Below are 21,726 nucleotides of genomic sequence, written 5' to 3' on the forward strand. Positions count from 1 at the left end.
TTAGGGTTATTATCAAATGGCCACTTCAGTTTCATAAAGTGTCTGTAACACCTCGGTCCTATATTGAGAAGATGAGAAGAAGCTTACATAGAATGGATGGTTCATAGAGATAGTCATGGGTGTTAAGTCCCACATTGCCTAGTTACTAGGTGAAACCGGGCTTTATAATTAATTATAGGGAAACTCCAACTTGACTAGTCCTTTTGAGGTAATAGAGCAGATGTAGCTAGCGCTTTTTCCTGGGTCGTTACAGTGTCACAAGTGGTACTTGACGTTAATCAAAATACCCACTTAGTGTCTCTGTCCAAGTTTCGTCCATTTGTTTGATGGAGGTCCACGCCACTATTCATTAAAACGTGACACTTGTCCCTTGTAGCATTGTTGCCTCCTTAGATGCCAAAGTAATACAAAATTATCATCTCAAATGCCAAAATAAAAAATAAAAATAAAAATTACCTAAACTTATACTAAAACATAAATAAATAAATAAAAACCACCTTCATGGCTAAAATGGGGTAGTTAGCCACCTCCAATTTTGTCTAATTTTTAGCTTTTTTGGGTGTTTTTTTTTTTTTTTGGTGAGATATAGTGATGGATGCAATACACAGATCGGAACAAAAGCCTCTACCACTGGATCTGACCAAGTAAATACAAAGAGACATAAAACAAAAACCAACAAAAACTTAAAAGAAAATACAAAAACACCAACAAAACAACCAGCAAACATGAGTAGCGACTGAAGCACGAGAGGTGGGGTGTATTGACGGGTGTGTGGAGGTTGAATCAAAGCGTGACAAGCGACGTTGGGAAGTTAGGAAGCCGAGGAGCATGGTGGGCTGGCATGTGGGGAAAAGAAATTGATAGAAGATAATAGATCTAGCTTTGAAAAAACCAGATATAAAAACCCAATCAGCTTTGGGGATGTGATGCACGACACAATGGAGATTTGGTGGAGACATGGCAGAGAAGGCTGGGCGAAGGGTATGGAGGAGGTCGGAGCTCCTAGTATGTTTGGAAACAACAAAAAAAAACATCAAAAAAACACCAATAACAGGAAATAGAGCAAAGAATGTAAGAGATGGGGAGGAGTAAAGGAAAAGGGTCCATTCCTCCTCCCCTAAAAAGCCTCACAAGGAGGTGGAATGCCCTCATAGCATTCCCAGCATTTTCCCTTTGATTTTCCATAAATGTAAAGAATAAAATTACTTTTTGTTTTTCTATCCAAATATACTCCACATTAACTTCTCTCATCTTTTCCTATATCAATTAAATATTATTTTTTTACAAAATATAAGTTCCCACTACTCTCAACTATTTTATAAAATTTTAACATAATCCTCAATGAAAGATAAGAAAATGAGAGATGAGAGAGGATACATAAATAATTTGTATTAAAATAATGCATAAGAAAACTCTTTTGGTTTCATGCACGCTAGGTAGAACTGTAGCATTTTTAATATTTAGGGGATCAATAGTGTATATGTTGTTGATGATTTTTTTTTTTTTTGTGACTTTTTTTGACATTTTTTCTATATGTAGGGAACAGAATGAGTTATAATAGCATTCCCAGCAGACTCCCTATAAGAGAGTCTGTTCTCTAAGTTTAGGAAATATGTCCAAAAAATCGCAAAAAAATTATACAGCATACTTCTTAAATGAACCCTAAACATTATGATTGGTACAGTGGAACCCAATATTTTGGAATCTACTATTGCAATTCTTATGATTATTAAAAAAAAAAAAAAAAAAAATTATCTCTTCTTTCCTCTCTCCTCTCATGTCTTACAATTCTCTCATAAGAATTGCAATATATATATATATATTGTGAATGATTAAGATAAGCTATTTGAGTGTATTTTGACATAAGAAAACAAAAAGTAATTTGAATCCTTAAATGTAGGGAAAATTACAAAGAAACTGCTGGTAATGCTCTAAGGGAACTGTTAGGAATGCTCTCACAAAAGAGGTGAAAAAAACCCTCACAAGAGGTGGAAGATTTTCTAGAGAGAGGTTAGAGTTTCTCTCTAGAATGTTTATTTTCAGGGTCCGTGCTATGATTAGAGTTATATGAAGGATATTACAATTTTTATTATAAAATTATTTACAAACTGATATGATAGTTCAAAATTAATAAAATAATTAAACAAAAAATATAACCCATAAATTTATCTTAATTATTTCACCTTGCAAATTAGTTTGTAAATAATTTTGCAATAAAAGTTATAAATTTCTAAGCATTTTCCATTCGAAAAAAGTATCATCTATGAAGCTAAAAACCAAGGTCATATATTCTCCAACTCACCTAATTTTTACCTTTAAAAAAAAAAAAAAATTACCTAATTTTGTTTATTTATTATTTTCACCGTTTTTCACCATTCTCTCGTCCCAAGTGTTTTTCCTTCGATTTTCTGATTTATGTTACAGAGAAGGAATAATATTCTAATAGCAATTGAGATTCCTTTGGTGGTGTATAAAATATACAATACAATATACGTACATGCGACACGGAATACCGCGAAAGTAGTTTTCTTTAACGTTACACCTTCCTCTCTTTCTGTGTCACTTTCAATTAATTTGTATACCCAACTCCTGGCAGCTGCCTCAGATGCTTTAACCGTTTGTTGAAGAAAACGTTGCTTGTGTCGTGTCTAATTGAATAGGAATAAATTAATCGAGATAAAATACCTTTACTTATATCACTGTACGACCATATCTCTCTATACCGCAGATAAAACACGTGTTCCGGTACTTCATGTTTCGTATGTGGTCCATCACATTAACCTAATGATGCTCCTACGGCTACGAACCCTAAGGCCAATATTTACATACATGTATCTTATATTGTATATTTGTATATATCTATGCGTTTTTTTTTTTTTTAAATGAAATAAAATAACTACCTCTCATCAATAAAAACTTTAATTGTCAAATTCACCAATTTTTAAGGGGAAAATTCGTCTGGATTATTCTTGAAGGATTATATTCATCCTTTTAATTCATCATCATCATATATATATATATATATATATATATATATAAGTGAAGGCTTGCAAAAGTCTTTAGAGAGCACTTCTCTCTCTCTCTCCTCCCTCTCCAAAGAATTTTTTTCTCTTTGTAAGTGCCTTCTATGGTCATGTAATTATCGGTGCTCCCTTCTCTGTTATGATTTTCAAGTTTGCTTGTTGTTACAGTAGATATTGTTTAACGCAGCTACTCTTTTGAATTGCCCCAAAAAAAAGTCATTTCAAGCAACCTTTTTCTTGGTCGATGGATCATAAATCCAATGAGCTTAGACCATTCATTTGACCAATTTCTAGTAAATTTTTAGATTTTCATTGCACTGTAATGATTGCACTGAAATTGTTGTTGAATTGTCGGGCCCAAATTTTTGTTTTCTCTTTGTTGTTCTTTACTCCCTTGCATTACCTTAGTGAACCAAAAAAAAAAAAAGGCCCTTCCTAATAAGGAATGACACCCAATTAAGACCTTACTACGTTAAAAAAAAAAAAAGAAAAGGAAAATGATGGGTTTCCTTTGACCAATTCAAATATTATGATCAACCGTGTATTTTAACTCAAAGAGTCTGCACTATCCTTGACATCAAATTGTAGCCGTTTGTACATCCATGGCATTATATATCATTACACTTTGGAGGATTCATTTTGTTTTTTCTTGGTATGTTTTTCTAATTTCTCAAAATGAAAAGATGATGCCCCTCCTCTGGTTTGGTCCTCAAGAAGTATAAAAGGAGAATATAAGGTAAACACTTGAGTATGGCTTCGTTCCAGATACTCCATTATTGACTGTGTTTTTTCACATGTATTAATCATTTATGGTGCATTTCTCTGAGCAGCAAATATTGGGAGATAAAAAAATAATAAATTAAATTAAATTAAATTAAATTAAAGAAGTTTATTCTGTTATAAATCAACATCCATAGTTTAATAATGATATTTCTCATTTCAAATGTGAAAACAAAATGTACAATTCATTGTAACTACAAGATTAAGAACATTCTTCTTTTTTTTTTGTTTGGCAAAAAAACATAAAAGTTGTTAAAAACAGATGCCTCTCAATGGTAATGGTTGTGATTTCTCATGTAGGCTAAGTGAAATGAGGCAATTGGTAATTGGATTGGATCGAGATTGACTATAATTTTTTGTTTGGATTATAAGATGCCTGATTACATTCGCAAGAAGTTTTTAATAAAAATACTTTTTTCAAACAGGCATTTGAACAGTTAAAGACATGTTCAGACACGTAAAACCTAGTTATCAAACCTCTTTAAATTGTCTTTATGCTCGATTGCATTTGTATTGTTCGAGCAGGTTTTTAAATAATCTACGTAATTTTTAATTGCCAATTTGTTTGCATTATAATTTAGAAAGATAATTGCTGAACATATGAGTCCAATTGAAATAGGTTTGTGAAGTATATATAAACTAACTCAATTAATGAACCTCACAATGTCTTAAAATCTTGGCCAAGAAAAATGTTAGGAGAATAACTATTTGAGTTCGTTCCATTAACAATTGGGTGACCATGTTAATTTTTTAATTCAATAATTTACATCATCACGATGAGTTGCCCATTGCGAAGGCAATTTCTTTCTTTCACCATATATTTTTTTTACCTGGAAAGTGAAAAAAAAAATAATAATAAAAAAAAAAATTACTTATTTATTTTTGTGTCAACTTACATGGTTTTGAAATTCAAAATTGTATTCAGGGTGACGTTGTGGAGAATTTATAGGCAAGAAATAAATATTTTATAATTTAAGAAAATATTTTCAACTGAAAAAGGTTGGAACGGTGGGCCATTTTTATCGTGACTACTACAATTTTGAAATTTTTGATTGAGATTTTGCTAAGCAATCACAAAAACGCAAGAGGTGGACGGTGTTGGAGTGTTTTTAAAAAATCAGTAATTAAAAACATTGAAGATTAATGATCCCCCATCCTCATCCCCTCGAAAACGAAAAAAATAAAAAATAAATTGTCTGTTTTTGGACTTAAATTAATTCCTAGATTCTCAAGAAAATAACCGTGCCCAACTCGGATTACAATTTCCATTGTCGTTTTAAGTTCAAATCGGCAAAAAAAAAAAAAAAGGCTTGAATAAATCAACGGTAACAAGAAGAGATCATAAAACACAACTACATCCAACGGTTGCCATGTGCACCGTCACTCAAAAACGACGTATCACCCGGGAACAAACCCATGGCGCATTTTAGCGTCCGTCTCATTAACCCGAACGTTAAAACCGCCCTCTCTCTACCCATTCGCCTCACTTCTATATAAACTTCGTTTCCCGGCGATATTGAGAGAGAGAGAGAGAGAGAGAGAGAAAGAGAACAAACACACCAACAACTACAAAAAAAAAATTCCGATAAACAAAAGTCGGAAAATCTTAGGGAGAAGAGAGAAGGGAAGAGAGCTCTGATTTGAGTGCTCTCTGTGGAGTTTATTCTCTCCGTGGAGTCTATTCCGATAGATGGTGTGTGCGCGTGTGGGCGGAGACGGAGAGAGACCGCGGATATCTGAGAAGGCCATGGCGATGGGACAGGAGAGATCGAAGGCTCTGCACAATTTCACGCTGCCGTGTCTGAAGTGGGGGAACCAGAGGTACCTGAGGTGCAAGAAACCGAGTACTCCGGACGACGTTGTCGAAGTCGATCGGCGATCTCCGGTTCCGAGGCCGGAGAGCTCGCCGGCGACGCGGCGCAGGGAATTGGAGAGGAAGAGGAGGAGGGATTGGAAACCGGAGGAGGGGATCGAGGCGGTGAGAGAGAAGCTGATGTTTGATCTGAAAACGGCAGCGGATAAGATGAAAGACGCGATCTTTAGGAAGGAAGTGGAGGAAGATGAAGAGGAAGAGGAAATTGAAGAGGAGGAGGAGGAGATAGAGGAGGAGGCAGAGGAGTCGGCGTCGGCGGCGGCGGATGCGGCGAGGCCGTGGAATCTGAGGACGAGGAGGGCGGCATGTAAGGCTCCGATTGGAGGAGGGAAGGGGTTGAGGATCGAGGAGAGAAAGAAGGTGAATTCGTCTTCGCCGTTGAGGAGCGATAACAATGGCAGCGCGAGGTCGCCGAGGCTGAGAGGCGGCGTCGGAGGAGGAGCGGCGGAGAAGAAGGAGGAAAGGACCAAGTTGACGGTGTCGCTGTCGAGGAAGGAGGTCGAGGAGGATTTCATGGCGTTTCTGGGCCAGAGGCCGGCCAGGAGGCCCAAGAAGCGGCCCAGAACTGTTCAGAAGCAATTGGATGTAAGCACGACAAATCTTCTTTCTTTTCGCTTTCCTTGATGGTCTTGCGCCGTTGCGTTTGTGTGGGGGGTTTGATTTGGTGTTTATGTTTTCGATGTTTGTTTTCTGTGCAGTCGTTATTTCCGGGGTTGTGGTTGTCGGAGGTTACGCTCGATTCGTACAAGGTTCCTGAAGCCGCCGAGAACGGCAAGGTAATTGCTCTGTCCTCTGTCGGTTTTTGGTCTTGATTGGTGGCTGAGAAAATCTGAGAAATTTTGTTTCACCTCTAATGTCCTGATTCCTGAATTCGCCTCTGAAAAATGGCATTCGTGAAAGATTTTGTTTTCAGTTGCTTTTTGGTTCCGATCATTAGGTTTGTTTAACTTGGTGAGCTCAACGCCTGTTTTTTCTTTCTTGCAGAGGTAGCAATGGGAATGGCGGCCTGGATGGAATGTTTCAAAGCTTCTGTTTGCTGACTACCGGTAACTGGTGACGCTGACTAGTTGTATACCACACCATCTTTGTAAATGGGAAACTTGATATAAGTGTTGATTTCCCAACTTGTGGTGCATGTCCAGTTGCTTTTAAGTGCTAATTTTTGTTATGATCATGATTCGTTTTTTCTTTTTCTTTCTTTCTTTCTTTCTTCCTTCTTATCTGAATAATCTTGTGTAAAGGAAAGATCCTCAATGGATGTTATTAGATGAAAGAGAAGTTTTTCGTTTTATGAGTTTGATTTTCTGAGCACCTCTAATCAAGTTGGATTGTTCTCACTTCTCAGTCAACCCAATTTGATGTTTGTCTGGGTTAATTTGTTTGCGTTAAAAACATCCATTGAAGAGTGCATGCATTTATGTGACAATTTTGAAATTTTCATCTGTTTATTTTATTTTTCCTAATCTATCATACTGTGGCTTTGTTCTTTGTCTTCTACTCAATAGTAGGAGTAAGCATTAATGGTAGAACATTACTATTGAGCTCTGCTCACATACATTTAGAGGTGAAAATCATACCTCATACACATGTTTTTGGCTTGAATTTTACACTGCTGCAAAAGTCTTTTGTTTCCCTACAACAATGTAGGAGGGCTACTTCTTGTGTTCATCATTTGGTGATATTTGAAGTGTGAGATCCTTGTTGGTGTACAAGTTGTAGGTTAAGGGAAAAAGCTCAAAAGTCTTTTTGCATCTGTGATATGGGTACGAGATACTGCTTATTTTACAAAGCGATTTACATTATATTCCATGATTCTTGTGTATACTATTGAGATAAGAAGTTGATTGGTTGTTACTGATTTTGAATGGAGAGAAATTCTTTATGCAGACATGATCAGCCAAAGGATTTCTTTTGTGGTGACAATGTTTGTATGTTCTAAAAGAACCCCATATTTCTTCTTCTTGGATGCTTCTTATTGGATGAAATGTTCAGATGATACAATGGTCTCATTGGATGCTTCTTATTCCTTTCTCTACGGACTTCTTCTGATACTTGATGACCGTCGGCAAAACCCTAGAAATTGGGTAGTAAAAACTCGTTTTGAGCTTCCAAGATTTTTAAGCTGGAACCGTTTGATTGACGGTGTCATATGATGAGCACAATTTGGCGCAATTGGACCGACACCCAAATGCTGTTAATTGAGTCGACTAGTTGACCAATTTTTTCCTTTGGGCCCAAAGCTGATTATGAAATTCTCGTCCATATTTTGGTGTCCCATCTCTTGGTTACAGGTGCCGCGTGCCGAGTCTTCAGACCCAAGCCGCCTCCGCGTCCTTGCTCCTGGACGCAGCTTATTGCCACTCTGCTTGCGACCTTTCGGACCTTTTATTTTTCCTCTTTAGCTTGAAAGATGGCTAGTTTTTACTTTGCCATCTTTTTTAATAAGAAAGAAAATGTATAATAAGTCTTTGAGTTAATCTTTTAAAATTTAAAATTTTTAAATTTTTTCTTTTCTTTTGAAAATTTACTCTCAATTGAAATGATAATAAAATTCAATTAAAAATTAAAAAATTAATTTTTTATTAATTTAATTTAAAAATTAAATCTAAAAAAAAAATAAAAAATTAAAGCCACTCCTGGCCACCACCCAACCCCTACAGGGTGGCCCCAGGTGGTTTGGGGTGGCTCCCAGCCATCCCATGGGGGAACAGAATCCTCTCCAGTCCATAATGGACTGGAGAATATCCGGTTCATGATGAGGATTTCTCCTCATAAATCTTATGGTTAAAAATGAGACACATATCCCACTAAAATATATATATTATTTTAAATTAAAAATAAATTAATAAAAAAAGAAGGGGGTGGCTAGTGTGGCCGGCCACCCCCATTTTGGGGTAGGGGGTGGCTCAAGCCACCCCAATGGCCGGCCAGGGGGTGGCCGAGCCACCCCCATGGCCGGCCAGGGTGGTTCGGCCACCCCCATCTTGCAAAAGGGGGTGGCTCCCAATGTTCTTGGGGGTGGTGCGGCCACCCCCTTTTTGCAAGATGGGGGTGGCCGAACCACCCCCATGGGCCGGGCCGACCATTGGGGGTGGCTTGAGCCACCCCTACCCCAAAATGGGGGTGGCCAACCACCCCCTTCTTTTTTTTTCTTTTTTTATTTTATTTTATTTTAATTTAAAATAATATTTTATTATTATTTTTTTAGTAAGATATGTGTCTCATTTTTAGCCATAGGATTTATGAGGATAAATCCTCATCATGAACTGGATATTCTCCGGTCCATAATGGACTGGAGAGGATCCTGTTCCCCCCATGGGTGGTTTGGAGTGGCCCGAAGGCCACTCCATAGCGGGTGGGTCAATTTTTTTTTTTAGATTTAATTTTTTAAATTAAATTAATAAAAAAATTAATAGTTTAATCGGTAAAACGGTGCGTTTTGAGTAGCCTTAACGGCTGTTAACAAAATTTTACAGCAAAAATTTTATTGACATTTCAATTGATCCAAAGAGTAAATTTTCAAAAAAAAAAAAAAAAAAAAAACTCTTGGAGTTTTAAATTTTGAAGGGTTGACTCATGAACTTATTATACATTTTCCATTAATAAAAATAAGGAGAAATTTACTTTAAATTCTTGAATTACTGTGCATTTAAGAAAACTCTTCAAAATTCAAAAACTCTCAATTTACACCCATGAACTTTCAATTTCAATCAATTTACCTCCATCCGTTAGTTTTAGCCGTTAACTTTAAACGGAAATGCCTAAAAAGACCAAATTACCCTTCGATTTTTTTTTAAAAAAAATTGAAATTGAAGGTAAATTTAGAATTTTATAAAAAAACTCAAGGGTATAAACGTTATTTTATCACTTTTAACATTTAAAATTTCTACGGAGAGGGGTCAATTGAATCAAGGTAAAAGCTCAGGGGGTTCAATTGAGAGTTTTTGAAATTGAATGGGGTCTTCTCAAAATACGCAATAGTTAAAGGGTCTAAAGTGAAGTTTCTCCTAAAAACAATCGATACATATTCTCTATTGTTTAGAAACACTACAAATGAAGAAAGAAATAATAAAAATAATAATATTTAAATACAATAGCGAACATGGATAGTTAAAATAGAAAATGTGATTCTTTAACTAAAATTCACTAAGCTAGATGCAGATGCTCCATACACATGAAAATTGGTACTTTTTCCTACATTTGCGGTTGGACAAAATTTTTCAAATTAGGTTGCTGAAAAATGTTTCAACTTAGTTGAATGATAGTCATATATCAGTCTATTAAATAACATTACTCTTAAGCATAACATATTATATAGTCAAAGTGATTGACAACTAAATCCATCCGTACTTCAGCTAAATTAGGTTAAAGAAAAATTCTTTCACCCATTTTTGTGCATTTCTCTTTTTAAAATGCACATAAAAATCACTCTCTAAAGATATATGTTAGTTTAATAGACTACTTTTTTTTTTTTTCCTAATAAAAAAGGGTAGGCCAAAGAGACCAATTATGGCTATTCTACTAATGCGTGACCATAGTAGTACCTACCCGCTGAGAATTGCACAAGAGAGGCCTAGACGATAGGAACCGTAGGCGCTCTATCAAGTCCAAGTGTGCCATAGCTTGACCTAGTCCCACCAAGGCATCAGTATATGTGGAGATTCTTCATTACGGAGATTCGAACCCACGACCTAGTACATACCTAACCACTTTGAAAATTTTCTTGGGCTATTAAATGATAAAAACTCACAGGAGTATATAGGTCTTTAGTAGAGTAACTTAAAAGAAATGGCTGGGCCCTGTTGGGCTCAGACGCATGTGCCTTATTATAACGCCGAGTGAGATAACAATTTGAGGACCAAGCTAGGCCAGGATGGACCGGAACCGGCCCATGGACACTCCTAGTTCTGTTGGGTTGTTATCGACCAAAAAAATGAAGGTATCACCTATACACGTCTAGAAGATTTCTTTTGGTTTAAAAAATGCACCCCAAATCACTTTAAAATAAAAAAAACATTGAGGTGATGGTACGATGTGGAGGCCTCACCAAGTGCATCTTTTCGACAAATACTTTCAAAAACTTTCAAAAACCAGTTTGCTTACTGTTTATCAAAAACACACGTCATGCTGTTACTGGCCACCCCATGGCCAAAGGGGGGGTGGCCAGCCGCCCCCAATGTAGCTATCTCAAAAAAAAATTTCTGTTTTATATATATATAAAATTTTTTAATCTTTTGAATTTTTTTAAAAAATATTTTTTTAAAATTAATTATATGACACGTGACGACATTTGATTGGTGCTGACATAACATTTCGTTAAGTTTTGGACATAATTTTAACGGTAGTGCTATCTCGATTTTTATGAAAGCTACAATTACCTTCTGTAATAAAAATGAAATCATAAGGAGAAAAAAATAAAGTGTTGAAATCCTAGAGGGCAAAAGAGTATTTAACCTTTTATCTAATTTTCAATCATATTATGCCACGTCAGTTTGTAAATTTTTTTTGTAAACCTAACATTTTTCAAGTATATATATAGAGCTTGTAACATTTTATTTGAGCAAATAATTATAATTGGTCCCCTAAATTTTTTTCAAGGACCTCGATTGACCAACGGTTAAAAGAAGGTTGATTTTCAATTCAGGTTGATTATGGAGAACAAATGTTGACGAAGCTTAACTGCTCTAATCTTGTTGTGTTTGACGCTTTAGAAAGCTCATCTAATGAGAGATTAGGGATCCATGAAATGGGCCATGTTAGGTTTGTGATATCTTAGCTAATACAGACAAGTAGAGTATTTATTAGAAGACCAATCTTTAGATTATCAAGCTAAAAGTTAGAGGACCCCCTCAATCAATGATCTCTTTTTAAATCCCCAATCCCTTTGAAGCAACTGTTTTTGTCCTAATGTCACATTTAAAACAAATTACCAAATTGATGCTCCCCATCCATGCCCCGTGCAACTCACGTGTCCCGGTGATGGGTGTGTGCTACATGACCCGACATCTTTTTTTGTTTTCAGTGGCAGATCTTTGGCTCCCATCTCTATAACTATGCCTTCTTTTCACTATAAAAAATTAAAAACTTTCATATCCAATAATCCAATATTCACCGAATTGCTTCAAAAACTATAGTCTCCAATAGGGGTGGACAAATTAACCTTATATTGCTTATTGATAGCCACCGAACCATCACAGACTGATAATCGATTTCTGGCGGTCGGTAGGCAGAATAAAAATAATGTTTTGTGTTATAAAAATAACAGAGGGATAAAGTAGACATTATATTATAGTATATTTATATTTAAAATGAATTAGATTTCATTTACATTAGTTTTGAAATCAGTATTTTTTTATTAGAGATAAACATGCGTCTATTTAAATTTCAATTATCTAGTTATTTATTTTAGAGTCAGGATTGCATTAGTTATCTTTTTAGGTTTATCTGTATAGGAGTTTTACTCCAGGTCTAAATCGTTGTAATCTTCATATTTAAAGGATTATATTTTAATAAAAAAAAAATCAGAAAATTAATCTCAAACCTTGAGTTTGAAAAGAGTTTTTAGGTTTCCTCAAAATCAAAATTTAAAAAGTGTAGGTTCCCTCATAATCTAAGGTCTAAGTTCTAAGGGAACCTAAATTCTATCCCCGTTACGTATTCACGTAACATTTTGACATCGGTTCGGTTCGGTAGAATTTTTTGTCGATTAACTGACTTAACCGATTTTTCAAGTGAATTTTGAATTTTATTTGGTAACTTTCCTTATTGTATTTGTCTAGCTGATTTATGGTTGTCATTTTGGTCTGTGTTCTATGAACTTACTTTTTCTTTTAATTTATAAAACATATTCTTTATTGATTCTATAGTCACAAGGAAGATGGATAAATCTTAACATAAAAACTTATAACCGACCACCTATTTACCGACTAACCGATTAACCGAAAAAGTCGAAACTATTCATTATGAAGTTGGTTAATTAATCAACTGACTTTTACGAATACCGACCGAACCAATACCCACCCCGAGTCTCTGATAGTCTATTTCTTGGACTGTGAGCTAAGAAACTATTAGACTGGGCCATTTATTTGACCCCTTGGCTTTCTAAGATGTTCGGTTCTATTATGTACCGTGATATTTGTGCTAGGTTTATGTTGGGGGTGCTAGTGCTAAAGTTTTTTTTAATACAATCTCACTTATAAATAAAAATAAAAATTGAAGAGTATGTTTATAATAATACAAAAGAAAACACCCAAAGAAGCCATCAATCAAAGTCTAAAAGAACAAAAGACAATCACATTAAATATTAACAAAGAATTCAAAAGATAAAAAGAGAGAAAAAGCATAGGATCGGAGAGCCACAAAAGAAGGAAGCCTTGTTTCTCTGTCTCCCAGGCCCATAACATGTTGATGTGCATGAAAATTACTGCCCATCCAATCCTCCCACTGTAGTCTTCACTCTTCCCAAAGGAAGGTGAAAAAAAAAAAAATTATGATTTATGACACTCCATTTAATTTCTAAAGACTATTTTCATTTTCAGTAAAAAATTCTTTGAATTTACAGAGTCTGATCACATGCTGGTTCATGAAACAGAGTGATTGAATGACAGCTAAATCCATCAGTACTTGAACATGAACCAGGAAAGAAGCCATGAACATCATTTCTTCTTCTTTTTAACCTTACCGTTACAGAAGAGAGAACCAAATCCGAAAAAACTTACAGTTACTTTGGAAATGTACGGCGGTGCAAGGTTCAATACTGGACTAATTCGAACTCCATTGCCGTAAGATCCAGAATTCTTCTTTAACGAAGGCCTCTGTGACGAACTATATGAATAATAATATGTACTCGGACATGATGCCGATGACTTTCTACTTGACACCGACGGTTGTTTCTGCAAATTCGGCTTCTGGGTTTCCTTTGAAAGATTTGTTTGTTTTGAATTCGGAGCAGAACCGGTTGAATTGCTTCTGGACAAGAATTGTAATGAGCGGATTAAGCTTCGGCTTCTTGCGCTATCACAGTTGAGGCTGCTACTTCTCTTGAACTGCCAGAAAGATTTTGATGGAGGCTTTTCTTCCACGTCAAAACTGCCGGACAAGAACTCTTTTAGCCTCTTCTTTTCTGTATTTACAGTACAAGAAGGCAAAGAACAAGAAGAAACAGGGTCAGATCCGCGAACTTCATCTGGGTTTGTGACATTTTGCTTGATTTCTTTAGCGCGGATCTTGCCGTTGGAGAAAAGCTCGTCAGCCGGAGACAGCTCCTGCACAAAGCTACTGCCAATGCAGAAAACGAAGTCGGAGCCGGAATCCAAGAGGGTCAGGTCCGAGCGCCGGCGATGATCTTCATTTGGCAAAACATCTGTCTGGTTCAGATCATGGGAAAACGAGATTCTGGGGCTGATTCCTGCGCTGGAAATCTCCGAGCAGACATCGATGGCCATGGCTTATGAGACAGCAACCAAATCTATATCTGAGGAAGTGGAGCAGTTTAAAATGTTGGGTTTCGTTTCAGACCAGCCGCTAAAAAAGTTTGAAAAACAAGCTGCAAAGAATGTCACAGATTTGGAGTCAAAAAGGAAGGAAACGGTGGGAAAAGTCAGAAATTGCAGGCTTAGCTTTTCTTTTTGTCTGAGCCATGGGCGTCTTTTATATATACTGGGAAATCAGGGGTGTGATCGATTATGGATAGCGAAGCAGAGTGACAATTGAGATTGATTCCATTGTTCGAAGTTATCATCAGAAAACAAAAAGATGAGTAAAGGGAATGAAAGCAGTTGAATTGAAGCACCGAAAGGCTACAAAAGGATCCCTCTCTCGGTGGTTTCCAAAGACACTTTTTTTTTTCTTTTTTTTTTTTTTGGGTTCACTTCAGGAACGGTAACCCACCAGAAATGAAAGCGATATATATACACAAGGGGATATATGAGGGAGGGCTTAAAACTATTTGGTAATAAGCATTTACATTATAAAGGGTATGCTGCAATTATCTGCCTAAAATGAGGAGAGAGAGGGGAGGAAAATATTAACAAAAAATATATATGTGACAGGGAGCTTGGGTAGGGGAGTTCGAGGAATCAAAGAAATTTTCAAAGTGATTAGGTACGCATCAGTGGCATGGGTTTGAATTTCGCAATAAAATTATACATGCCTCATTAATACAAGATAATTTGGTTTTTATTGATGGCCTGGTAGGACTGAATCATGCTATGGCTCAATCAGATTTAAGGGAATATCTGCAGTTTTCATTGTCTAAACTCTTCGTGTACGGTCTAGTGGGTAAATGCTACTATAGTCACGCTTAAATAGAATAACCACAATTGATCTCCTATAATATATGTATTGTAGTTTTTTCAACTGTTCAAATTGAATTTAACTTCTCTCTTGCTCATAATTTTTTTTTTTTAAAAAAAAGAAATTAAATATGGACAAAAGTGTGATGTTATTTAGTAAATTATTATATAACTATCATATAATTGAGAAGACGTAACAGTCAAAATTACTTTTTATTTTTTGTAAGTCTTTGTCTAAAAGTTCATTTTTTACTGTCAAATCAATAAATTATATAATAATCGTATAATAATCCACTGCATAACATTTATCTTAAACAAATCACACCCTTTTCATGTAAAATTCAAATTGGGGGCAAGTGGAATCACAAGGTTAATAATGGAGACGCTAACAATTATATGCCACCCCGTGTAGGGTCCACTGATTTAATTTGTATGGTTTCACATAGGTAGGTTAATTATTAATTCGTGACTTAAAAATATATATATATTATTATTAAATCCGTGACCATGCTATCTATATATCTAATATCATTACAACCTACTGAAATAATTCTTCATCACTTGATGGCATGCATTGCATAAAGGCAAACCATGACATAAGGCTGCCTAATTTAGGGCAGTCAGAAGAGTGTATATGTCTCTACCAAGACTAGCATCAATACAATTATTATGCTCCTCATCCTGCACTTAACTCCAAAATCATATGACTTGCCCAACAAAATATATATATATATAAACCAAAAAATCATTTGCATTTTCATCATACTAAAAATAATATTCTAGTTTAAAAAGGAGACGAATGATATTTTTATTATCGCTCTTTAAGTACGGAATAATGAGTGACGTCATGATCCAGTGTTTGATTGATTTTAACAGTTCCAAAACGTGCCGTTTAAGAAAAAATAACAATGGAGTTAACGAAGAATGAAATTTTTGAAAGTGCAGTTTAGCATTTGATAAATTTTGTAGAAGAGTGTTGTTTTTGTCGATTGGGCCTTTAAAATCATGAGTTTTTTAAAACGAGTAATAGTATACATCTTCTAGTTCTCCTTTCATCTTCTAAAGCCTATTTGGTGTGGTTACTCATTTGGTGCATGAAAATTGATTTTTTAGTTCGAAAACCACGTCACATAAGCTTTGAGATGAAAATTAATCAATAAAATTACTATTTAAAAACACACTTATTTGCCTACCGTTTGAAAACGTACATTTAAACCGAACATAATGTTTAAAAAGCAGGTTGGATGTGCCAAATCGTGGGGTCAAACGGATTCTTGTAACCCGACAAGATATATAAGAGTTAAATCACTAGATAAATAATACAAACAAAAAGTCATATTAACAAAAAATAATTTGTACAAACTAATTACCATCTCCGTGATCTTTAGACTTTATTATACACTTTTTTTTGGGGGGGGGGTGGGGGGCTGTCAACATTGCAGCTGTTACTTGATAGCACAGCAAGTGAACAAGATCTCGTGTTGATGTTGGTTCACTCATAAATTGCTGTTTCCCCTGAATTTTTCATTATCGGCATCGTCATTATCGTTGTTTATTGGTTTGACGGTGGACAAATATCCAAGGAAGAAAAATCTTGGGGGGGTTGGGTTGGAGGAGGCATCTCACTTGGACCGGCAAAAATGGGGGGAGGACGAGAAAAGACAGGGGGCTGTCAGACTATCCCAAGTCCTTGTCAGCATTGATCATTCCTCGGCAGGCACATGTTAAAGACCACTCATGTCACGTTGGCTCTATTGGACGCATTCCTCATCTCCTAGGAAAAGTTTTTAACCCCCCCTCTTTTTTATTTTTTATTTTTTGAAATTATACTTATTTCCTTTTATTAACCACTTAATTTATAATATTTCATGTTTTTGTCTTACAAATTTAATATAAATATTTTTATTTTCTCTCTTTTCTTTCATCTTTTTGTCTTTAATTGTGAATTGTATTAAAATTTTGTGAAAAAAATGAGGGTAAGTAAGAAATTTGTATTTTGTAAATAAATAATATTTGAATGGTAAGAAAAAGTATTGTAAAATATATTTTCATAAGAAATAAAAAAATATTTATGTGCTATAAACTTAGGAAAAATTAAAGGGAAGCTGCTGCTAGTGCTCTAACTCATTCAATTATAATTTTTCATTAAACTCAACAAAAAAAAAAAGAATAATGTGTGATACACGTAAAATATCAATTACCTCTTATCATATATGTAAAAAATATAAGAGAAATGGTAGAGATCATTAAGTTCCTTATATTTGACTTATTGTCTTATAGATTTAATAGATTAATTATTAGATTTGTGAGGTTTACCATTGACCCATTGACTTATGTGTGGAGTCTACATAAGTCCACAAATTTAATTAATTTGTGAGATGAACATAGAAAAAATATGGACCATTAGGATTAAAATATAATAGTGTCCTTAATTTTTTTTTAATTATCAATGGAGACCCACGATGAGACTATCTCCTTCCATAGAGAATACTCAGAATAGAGACCCATAATCAGCCTGTGGGTCTCTGGTCGTGGAGACCCACAACCTAGCTATGAGTCTCATGCAAAACCTTAGGCGATGGACAAGGAGTTTACTTAAATATGTAGACGGGGGGCTGTCGGACTATCCGCAGTCCTTGTCACCGTTGCTATTGACTTTACTTTCTTGCTCAAAGGGCTGCTTTTTCTTCTGTAGTTTTTTTCTACCCTCTTTTCTCTGTTTGGGCAATGAGAAAATGAGGGAAAGAGATATTTTTTTGGATCTTAATTTTTGAAAATCTGAGACTCGGCATGTTTGGTTGTATTTTGCTCTCTTCTTAAGAACACGTTTCATTTCTGGTGGGTGATGTGTCTCTATCTTTCTGGATTTATATTATTTGCTACGTTATTAAGTTTCACAGAATCAGTCTATCAGAAATGCAGCATTTCTAAAAGCATATCAATGTTTTATATTTTTTCTCTTGTTAAAATTATATATTTTACAGAATGTCTTTCTACTGATTTGTCTCTTTAATTTATCTTTTCATCGCCAATGCTTATGTCGATTGCCTAACTAGGTTGTCTTTGATTACCATTTTTTTTTTTTGTAGAGAAAATTCTTCCATCTTTGTTGGACCAGGGTCTGGCCCATGAGAAAGCCCACCAAACCCAAAGAGTCCCACACAGGAGCGGGCTCAGATCCTTCGACGAGCCCAGTCCACATGTGACTTGAAAGCCCAATCCGCGACACAAACTGGCCCCGCGGACTGGAGACGTGAAGGCCCACGGTCCCAGACCGCGGACCGTGTCACAGTCCGATGCTCGTATGCCGGGTTCACACACCTCGATAACGAGCCCAAATGCCTTCGCCAAAAGCCAAGCTACGCGTGATCCCTACTAGGGGTGGGCAAAAACCCGCCCAACCCGCAAAACCGATCCGCCCCGCCCCGATCCGCCCCGAAAAAGCCGGATTTTAAGTCATTTTTCGCGGGTACGGGTGGTTTTTTCCCAAACCCGGGCGGGGCGGGGCGGGTTACGGGTTATAACAAAAATTTCCCCCGGATACCCGACCCGCCCCGCATTAATCAAATAAACTTAAAAAATAAAAACCCTACCTTTCTCCAGCCGCCTCCCCCTTTCCACTTTTTTTTTTTCCCCCTTCTCCTCTCTTCCTCTCAGTCTCGCCTCTCTCTCTCTCTGCTGTCTCGCCTCTCTCCCTCTCTCTCATCTCTCTTCCTCTCCCTCGTACGACTCTTCTCTCATCTGCGCCGCCGCTCAACCTCCGCCGATCCAGGTTTTTTTCTTCTCTAGAACTCTTTCATGAATGGGGATCCAAGAGATCTCGGGGTTTAGCAACTTCTGATTGTTGGGTTGTTTGTTTAGAAGGAAAATAGATGATAAATCTGCAGAAGAAATGAAAATGGAGGAGAAGAAAGAGAAGAAGAAAGAAACCCGCACAACCCGCCCAACCCGCCCCGATCTACCCCGCCCCGATCTACCCCGACCCGCGCGGATTTTGTTCCTTGTGCCAGACACTCGGGTTGAAATTTTCCAACCCGCAGGGTGCGGGTTCGGGTAGGAAAACTGCAGAAATCCGCCCCGAACCGACCCGTGCCCACCCCTAATCCCTACAAATAGGTTTCGTTGATAAAGGTTCACCTTGCCTCAATAGAAGAGAAAGCAAGCGTTTAATCAGAATAAAGTAGTCGTCACATTAGATGGGTTCTGTCACATCCTCGTCCCATTGAAGAACGCACCGTACCCCGAAGGCTTGACATAGCCATACCGAAGTCAGGCGAACTGCTCCGTCTGTCAGTCCCCAATCCCTAGGCGACACGTGTTGAGCTTCGGGGTAGTCGTGGGGCGAATCTCGAGGAAAAGAAGTATAAATGCTGAAAATTTGTAAATTAGAAGGGCATGTTTTTTATTTTCTTGAGAATTAGTAAAAGAAAGAAGAACAGTAATAAATTAAAAAAAGAAAAAGAAAGAGAGATTAATTTTTCATGAAATTTTTGGGATCCAATTCTATGCATTTTCCAGTAAGAATTAAGTGAGTGGCCGGCAAACTGTGTGAACAATCTTCATTCCATAATAAGATATCTAGAGCGTAAAGCTCTTACATAGAAACATAGCAAAAAGTTATGAAAAGTACAACATTGTAGATACACTGAATATTTAACAATAAAAAACGTATTTACCTCATCCGATCCAACTCATGTACACACTTCATTTAAGGGGCCAATCTGCTACGGGCACACTAAATTTTAATACATTGGTAGGTCTTATCCCTAAAGAAACAAGTTTTATTGACCCGGCCGTAAGACATCAAAACTATTCCTCCTCAACTCAAAGGCCATGATAACACAACAAAACCAAAAAAAAACCAACATCAATGGCAAGATTTAGCAAGAAAATGGCAAAGGAAACCTGGTGCGTGAGATCCACACGATCCACACTCTAGGTCACACAAACCACATTCGGCGCGTGCCAAAAAAAGAGAGAAAAGGTCTGGTGTCTACAGGGTAGAATGGCACTTAGGAAAAGCATGTAGTGGTGCGTACGGGCTTGGGCTAGCGACAAAAGAGTAGGTCGGCAAAACAAGGAGCCGATCTAAGTTTCCGAGCAAAATATCGATGAAACCCAAGCGCAAAAATAAGCCAAAAGACGAGATGGAAGAGACGGCTACTGTTGTTGCTGCTGAATTTGGACGCTGCTACTGGATTCCAAAATCAAACCGTAGCAAAGAAAAGGAAAGAAATAACAAAAAAAGGAGAGAGGAGGGAGGGATGGAAAAGGGTCTCACTAAAGAGGGACTAGAGAGAGGCTAGGGTTTTTTGTTATGTTCAGTTCTTCAATGAATCAGAAAAAAGAAGTTGGCAGTTAAGGAACGGTTGGTAAAATTGCTCTCATTTTTGTGTACTGTTTTGTTTTCTCTTCCTTTTCCATTTACCTTTCATTAAATTTCATCGTATCAACAATCTCCAACACTTTGAAAAACCAGAAGACTGATTTTGGGATGGATTGTTGGATTATTTACCCTGTGAATCTTTTTAGTTTGAATTTCTTACGATTGTGCAAGAAATTGCGGGTGCATGTTAACGTTTGACAATGTGGTAAGCAACTCAGCCGAAAATATATCTGTTCATACATGGTAAATATTGATGAAATATCATAACAATTTAGAGCATCACCAGCAGTATTAGGTATTTTACCTAGTAAAAAAGTATAATTCTTTACTTTAGCTATTTTTTTTTTCACTACATACTCCAAAAGATTCTCTATTTTATTCTCTACTTAGTTTAAAATATTATTTCTCATTCTTTTTTTATTATATGATTGCCAACACTTAATTAAAGAAAAAACAAACACATATATAAAAATCATTCATAAAAATAAAAATAAACACATATGAAAAACATTTATCTCATATGCAGATACTAATTCTTAAAATTAATAACATAAATAAATTTTTTAATTCAACTGCAATTGATTTATTTTCATCTATGTGTTTCTATGCATAATTTCTTTTTTTGCATTAAATTTTTTCATCAAACTGCAATTGATTTGTTTTCATCCGTGTGTTTCCATGAAATAAATTTTTTTCTGCATTCAATTTTTTAATCAAACTGTGTGAAGAAATTTTGTGAGCGAGAGAGATAAATTGTGTGAATAAATTTTGTATTTGAGAGAGAGAGACGTAGTAAATGTGAAGAGGTGTTCAGAAGAAATAAAAGATGTTGCGTGAAAAGAGGTGAAATAAATAAATAATAATAAAAAATAAAAAAATTTATTCATCTAGTGTGTTACAGTGAATAGTTTTAAATTGCTATTCACTGTAACAATGTAGCTATTATAGTTAATGGCAAGCTACTCCGTTATAGCTAAAAAAAAGAGTAATAATAACTAAATATAACTAATATTAGTCTTTTAGCTAAGCTGCTGGAGATGGTAATTACCGAATATATTGAAAAATCAGGAAAAATGTTGAAATATACTGGTTTTTTTTTTTTTTTTTGTAACAAAATATACTGGTTGATACATCGGTTTATCAGTCAATACATAAGAAAGTATCCAAAAATATCAAATTAAAAAAAAAAGAAAGGAGTTACCAACATCTCGTATTTCAATAACACCGATATTTTCCACATTTAAAACCTTGATTTCACTAAAGAAAACTAAAAATTGCTTGCATGAAAAAAAAAAGGAAGATTCAGTAAAATATAGATTTTAAAAATTGTATCATATATATATATATATATATATATATATATATATTTTG

At 35.9% G+C, this 21,726-nt stretch overlaps 2 protein-coding genes across 2 annotated transcripts; one reads left to right on the forward strand and one right to left on the reverse strand.

Moving 5' to 3' along the window:
• Positions 1-5,293: 5,293 nt before the first annotated feature.
• LOC132165003 (uncharacterized) lies at positions 5,294-6,967 on the forward strand. Its single transcript, XM_059575520.2, has 3 exons — positions 5,294-6,261; positions 6,375-6,452; positions 6,661-6,967. The coding sequence occupies exons 1-3, from the start codon at positions 5,494-5,496 to the stop codon at positions 6,664-6,666; spliced, it is 852 nt and encodes a 283-aa protein (XP_059431503.2). The 5' UTR covers positions 5,294-5,493; the 3' UTR covers positions 6,667-6,967.
• A 5,990-nt stretch (positions 6,968-12,957) lies between these two features.
• Positions 12,958-14,525, reverse strand: LOC132165885 (membrane-associated kinase regulator). Its single transcript, XM_059576577.2, has one exon. It carries the CDS (start codon positions 14,118-14,120, stop codon positions 13,332-13,334), a length of 789 nt encoding a protein of 262 aa, XP_059432560.1. The 5' UTR covers positions 14,121-14,525; the 3' UTR covers positions 12,958-13,331.
• Between the last annotated feature and the right edge of the window lie 7,201 nt (positions 14,526-21,726).

Source organism: Corylus avellana, chromosome 2 (genome assembly GCF_965113065.1).
Source record: "Corylus avellana chromosome 2, dhCorAvel1.hap1.2, whole genome shotgun sequence".
Lineage (NCBI taxonomy): Eukaryota > Viridiplantae > Streptophyta > Magnoliopsida > Fagales > Betulaceae > Corylus > Corylus avellana.